Source organism: Sinocyclocheilus anshuiensis, unplaced genomic scaffold (assembly GCF_001515605.1).
Source record: "Sinocyclocheilus anshuiensis isolate Anshui unplaced genomic scaffold, SAMN03320099.WGS_v1.1 scaffold205, whole genome shotgun sequence".
NCBI classification, from domain to species: domain Eukaryota; kingdom Metazoa; phylum Chordata; class Actinopteri; order Cypriniformes; family Cyprinidae; genus Sinocyclocheilus; species Sinocyclocheilus anshuiensis.
Window position 1 is genome coordinate 1,688,853 of NW_015536497.1, and position 6,329 is coordinate 1,695,181.

General features: G+C 33.8%; 1 protein-coding gene across 3 annotated transcripts in view; it reads right to left on the reverse strand.

The window, feature by feature from the left end:
- Positions 1-6,329, reverse strand: part of LOC107687778 (dihydropyrimidinase-related protein 2-like) — a 46,420-nt gene that overhangs the window by 12,093 nt on the left and 27,998 nt on the right. For 2 of the 3 annotated variants that reach the window (XR_001634164.1, XR_001634167.1), the window contains 3 exons: positions 3,299-3,478; positions 2,224-2,389; positions 805-1,447 (listed from right to left, as the gene is read on the reverse strand). Coding sequence is in view for 1 of the 3 variants with exons in the window: in XM_016485239.1 (XP_016340725.1) it covers positions 1,356-1,447; positions 2,224-2,389; positions 3,299-3,478 (438 nt within the window). In the remaining 2 variants the exon portion in view is untranslated. Of the gene's footprint in view, positions 1-410; positions 1,448-2,223; positions 2,390-3,298; positions 3,479-6,329 lie in introns of those variants that run through there. The other variant, XM_016485239.1, reaches the window with a different exon arrangement.

The window sequence follows — 6,329 nt, forward strand, 5'->3', positions numbered from 1 at the left end:
GTTATATTTAACCCAGCATTTTTTAGAGTGCGAGTTTACATCTCGCAATCGAGTTTATATATCGCAATTCTGATTTTTTCCCCAAAAAAATTCTGATTTACATCTCACAATTCTGTTTTTTTTTCTGTATGGAATAAAAAAAGTAATTGCAACTTAATTTTTTTTATTCTCAGAATTATCTGAAAAAACGAATTGTACACTCTAAAAAATGCTGGGTTGTTTCAACCCAACGTTGGGTCAAATATGGAACTTTAATTAAAACATTTAACCCAACAGCTGGGTTAGTCCATATTTGACCCAATGTTGGGTTGAAACAACCCAGCATTTTTTAGAGTGTAAGATATATACGAACTCAGAATTGCGAGAAAAAAGTTCGAATTATGAGATAAAAAGTCGCAGTTACCTTTTTATTTTTTTTATCCCGTGACGGAAACAACCTTCCATAGATAACACCTTTTAAGTTCTCAATAGTCCTCACAGTAGCTAAACAGCTCACTATTTTTCATGGCCAAATACAACCTTGACTTTATCCTCTTCTTAGCCTTTGGGTATTAAAGCAGCATAAAAAGAGTTTGAGGCCAGAACAAGGAAGGTTTCCAGCTAGAATCATTTGTGGTCCTCTCTTATTTTCATTGCTAAGCTGCTTGTTTTTACATGCGGTTTCTTCTTCAGTAACATTAACAGTGTTAATTACACATCTCTGGTTGTGAAACAACACATGGTTTTTAATCAGCAACCACTGGAAAAGCTTTCTTTTATTGACTGGTACAGAAATGATCGCATTGAATGCCACGGAAAGGGCACGCTTGTTTGAGTAAAATAAAAAAAACGTAATAAAAGATTCCCAAAAATAAAGACATTCCTAATGTAGTAGACTTAAAAGTCTTAATAGACCTTTAGCCACAAACAACGACACAAGAAACCCAGTACTCTAACCACTGCCTTGTTAATAAGTAACAATGACAAACAGCTTCACTAATACACACACTTGATCCCTCTGATTTCAAAAAGCAAATAAAGTTAAATACAAAAATAATAACATGACTCGTGGTGGGTCGAAAGTACAGTATAAAAATCATACAATCAGAAGTGCTCAAATGTGGATGTTACATTTTTTCCTTCTCTCTTCACATGAGGCAAATGCTTTTTTTCTCTAGATGTCTCCTTTAGGAAGTGGTGTAAGGTCGGGAAAAGAAAAACAAGGGAATCGGGATGGAGCTCAGGGGTTGGGAGACTAGGGAGTGGAGAATCATAGGCCCTGTTCTTGATGTGACACGGTGGTCTCAGCAAACACCTCCGTTATAGACATCCCTCCCCCCCAAGCCCCTATTCTCCTGTCGGCTGAAGGAGGGCATCTAGCCCAGGCTGGTGATGTTGGTCCTGCCACCAGGGGGCGCAACAATGCGCTGGGTGTTGCGGCGGGGGATGTTGTCGTCAATCTGAGCACCTGAAATAAGATAAATCAAAAGGAAATCAAATATTTAAACATGATGAACATTCCTGTGAAAGTGTTCAAAACGGTTCACAATAGATTAATGTGAATAGGGCTGGGTTAGGGTTAGGGTAAAACCAAATTGGTTTTATTTTTCAGCTTGTTGACGTTAATACACTCAAAGACTCATCTCCTGAGCCACTGCACAAAGGACCAAAATGTAACCAATACAATAAGTCAGTGCAAATATTAATAAAGCTCAAATAGTCTTCAGTTTACACATCTGTTATAGGCTAAATTTACACTAGTGTGTGTTCGTTTTAAAACGCATAGCTCAGACAGACTCATCATTTCTATTCATTTTCCACTGATTTACTGATGAGCATTAGCAGCTTCCAGCACTGTTTGTCTGTGTTCTCTCTTCCATGATTGCTGTTCTGACTTATTGGCTCGCTGACGTTGATGAGATTAACCCCTTAGTTATTGAAATTTGGTACCGAACAACGAGACGTTTTTCGATACTCGATGGTATCGAGGCAATTTGGTCGGTGCCTAAAAAGTATCGAATTCGATACCCAGCCCTAAATGTGAATGATATAAAAACAACAAATCTCTCACTTAATATTACATTTCTGGCTAGTACTAAGCAAATAAAAATAATATTTTTTTATTTAATAATATTTAATTTATATATAAATATATATCTTTTTTTAATCTCTAATATCAGCCTATATGGTAATGAAATATCATGCATCTCTATTGATTTTTAATTTATATTCTAAACTGCTCACCGGAGAGGCTGAAGCCGGACTGGTGCAGGTTGCGGACCGGTTGATCGGGCTGCTTGGCAGGAGAGGTTTTGGCAGAGGAAGCAGGGGTCATAGCTTTGGGCGTCACTGAGACTTCACAGACCGGCCCGTCGTAGAGACCCCGTGGGACGCCCCTCAGTTCAGCCAGCTACAAAACAACAGTGCGTGATAATATTAATAAAACAGCTAATCTGATGACCTCAAACATTTAGAAAACTACAAACGGTAAGTTTTAATGCAGAAAGAAAACACTTAATAGGCATTAATTGACAAGTATATTAAAAGGCATGAAAATTGAATTTATGAGTAAGTATATTTACAGAATAAATGGGTAATCTATTTATTTATTTTTGGATAACAAACACACACACACACACATACACATACACATACACACACACATGCAATATATATATATATATATATATACTGTATATATAAAATCAGTATTCTATGAAAAAAATGAAAATAACAATAATAATAAAAAATTATAATCTATAATAAAACTAATAACATTCTATATAAAAACAAATTATAATATTCAAAAATCTTACAATAATAATAAACAATAAGCTGAGAAACGTGATAGGCATTAATTGACATTTATATTCATAAGTAATGAGCATGAAAACAAAAAATATAGTATTATAGCATATTTTTAGAATAATAGTCTATAAAAATAAACATCAATATTCAATAATAATAACGATAAACAAAAATAAAAGTAATATTCTATAAAAAAATCTATAAAATAGCAAATGGTAATATTTTGTGATTATTTTATTTATAAAATCTAAAAACAACAACTATAATAAACTAAAATAAACAGAAAATGTATATGTATATGTATATTTTAAACCAGTATTGCATAGAACAAAAATATAAATAATAATAATAGTAGTATTCTATAAAAATTATATTGTAATATTCAAAAACATTTGATAATAATACTAGTAATAATAATCAATATCACAATATGGTCACTAATCGATTGTGTATCCATAAACTTCAGATTTGAAAATCTGATCAAATAAAGGAAGTTGAATGCATAACTCACCCTGCTGCGAGCCTTTATCCTCTTGTAGACATAGTCAGGGAAGGGCTTGCGGGTCACGTAGCGGCCGGATCCCTCAGTGGTGTGGAGGTTCCCATCCTCCAGCACGATCTTTCCCTGGCTGATGACCACCAGAGGCGACCCACGCACCTCAGTGCCCTCGAAGATGTTGTACTCCACCGCCTGGAAAACAAGAAGCAACAACATGACACTAACAACACACAGAACAAGAACCTAATGTCGATTTACAAACATTTCCAATGTGTAACATTTTATAAGCTTTCAATGGTTATGAAGCAAGAAATCATTGCACAAACATTCCAGATCCCTTCCACATAATAAAGCATGATATTCTGGTGGAAATGGAGGTGATGTCCCGTTGGAAATCATTATTGATCCTTTCAGACAGCTATTTAAACACTATGTTGAGGACAAGTTGTCAGAACCCAGACCAGTTTAGAAATACAGTACAAACAAGGAATGTTGGAAATGAGAGGGAGTGAATGAGGGAGGAAGTATATTAAAGTTTACAGGGTGTGTGTGTGTGTGTGTGTGTGTGCTGGCAAAAGTGTGACCACCCTTCTAAATGCTACTGGCGCTTTGCTAAAAGCAATACAGTACGTCCCACAAGACCTAAAAACAGCATGAGGTTATTCAGTGAGTCTGATAATCAACACACACACACATGCTCACACACCTACTGATTAGCCACAGTTCTGAATGTAAAACAACTGTTTTCTTAATTCTTTACTTGAGAACCGGAACTGTGTTGTAAATATTAAGACATAAAAGTTTCTTAAGCTCACAAAGGCTGCATGTATTTGATAAAAAATACAGTAAAAAAGCAATATTGTGAAATATTATTGCAATTTAAAATAACTTTTCTAATTCAATATATTTTAAAATGTAATTTATTCCTTGATGCAAAGCAATTTTTCGTAAATTTTCATGAATTTTCTTCAGTGTCACATGATCCTTCAGAAATCATTCTAATATGCTGATTTGCTGCTCAAGAAACATTTATTAGTATTATTATCAGTGTTGAAAACTGTTTTTTTTTCTGCTTAATATTTTTGTGGACACTGTGATACATTCTTTTGTAACAATGTAAAAATCCTTACTGTCACTTTTGATCCAATTAATGCATCCTTGCTTAAAAGTAAAAGTCTCTTTTACAAATTTTTTAGTGATATCACATATTTTCTGTTTTATTCATTGCAAACCCACTTTTCTTGTCTAAAGAATAATTCTTACAGTTTTTAGTAAGGTTTACACTTAAGGGGGAAAAATATTTGCAAATGGGATAAAAACAAGCCCATATATATATATATATATATATATATTTATTTATTTATTTTTTAGTCCAGATATATTTTTAGAAACAAGTGTATTCTATATTATTCATTAGTATTACATTACTTATTGAAATAGATTAAAAATAAATATATTAAACTATGAATTAAATATATGAATAAATTATTAATTCTACTATTAATTATAAATGTAAATAATACCTATAATTTATATACAAATATCTTAATATTTATATTATATTAATACATTATTTACAATATTTATCTTACACACTTTTGCTTCTAAAATAAATCTCGGATGTTTAGATATGAAGTTAAACAAAATCCACCAAACAATAGAACACAAACCGTGAAAGCCAGTGTGTTGTAAGCTCAAGAACACAAATAGAAGACATTACAAAAGATCCTCATGGCGTTGTGCGCACTGTTACGCCTCCAGACCAGAAGGGAGACGTCAATTACCCAGCAGAGCTGAGAATGACATCACTCGCATGAGTAACATATCTACACCCAACATTCGGTCAGAACAACCAGTGTTCACTGGTCACGACTGCAAACTACTTCCACAAGAACACAACTTTACTCAATAATTAACTACACTGAGGGACGTTAATGTGATGGCATATTATTATCAGTGTTGAAAACTGTTTTTTTTTCTGCTTAATATTTTTGTGGACACTGTGATACATTCTTTTGTAACAATGTAAAAATCCTTACTGTCACTTTTGATCCAATTAATGCATCCTTGCTTAAAAGTAAAAGTCTCTTTTACAAATTTTTTAGTGATATCACATATTTTCTGTTTTATTCATTGCAAACCCACTTTTCTTGTCTAAAGAATAATTCTTACAGTTTTTAGTAAGGTTTACACTTAAGGGGGAAAAATATTTGCAAATGGGATAAAAACAAGCCCATATATATATATATATATATATATATATATATATATATATGTGTCATTTAATTAAACTACTTCAATGTGTTACTTGCCATTTATTTGCAGTTATTTGTGAAATATACTAGTGAAAAAGAGTGAAAAACGAGAGGTTTTCCACACCAAACACATATTATAATATAGATTATATTATTTTATTATATTATAAAATTCATATTTTCTATACCACACATATAATACAGATAATATTTAAAAAATAATATAAAAATTATTATAAAATATAATAAGACCTACACCCAACATTCGGTCAGAACAACCAGTGTTCACTGGTCACGACTGCAAACTACTTCCACAAGAACACAACTTTACTCAATAATTAACTACACTGAGGGACGTTAATGTGATGGCATGAAAACATAAACACAATCAATAACCTGCACCAGTTAATCATTCACACTAGGACCAGGACCACGTGTTAGGAAAGTAACCAGGGTCCACTGTAAACACACGTGACATTGCTGACAGCAGATCTCACCAGATTGTGGCTCTTCGCTGAGATGATCTTCGTGAGTTCAGGGTCCCACAGAACCAGATCGGCGTCTGAACCCACTGCGATGCGGCCCTTGCGCGGGTACAAGTTGAAGATCTTAGCGGCGTTGGTGCTGGTGACGGCCACAAACTGATTTTCGTCCATTTTTCCAGTTACCTACGAACGAGGGGGACCACAGGGAGAGATGAGTTTGTGTCGGTTGTGTTTGTGTTCACTTGAGTGTGCTTGTCTGTTCGGCTGGGACTATTTAGACTCACATGGCCACTGACTGGTTTT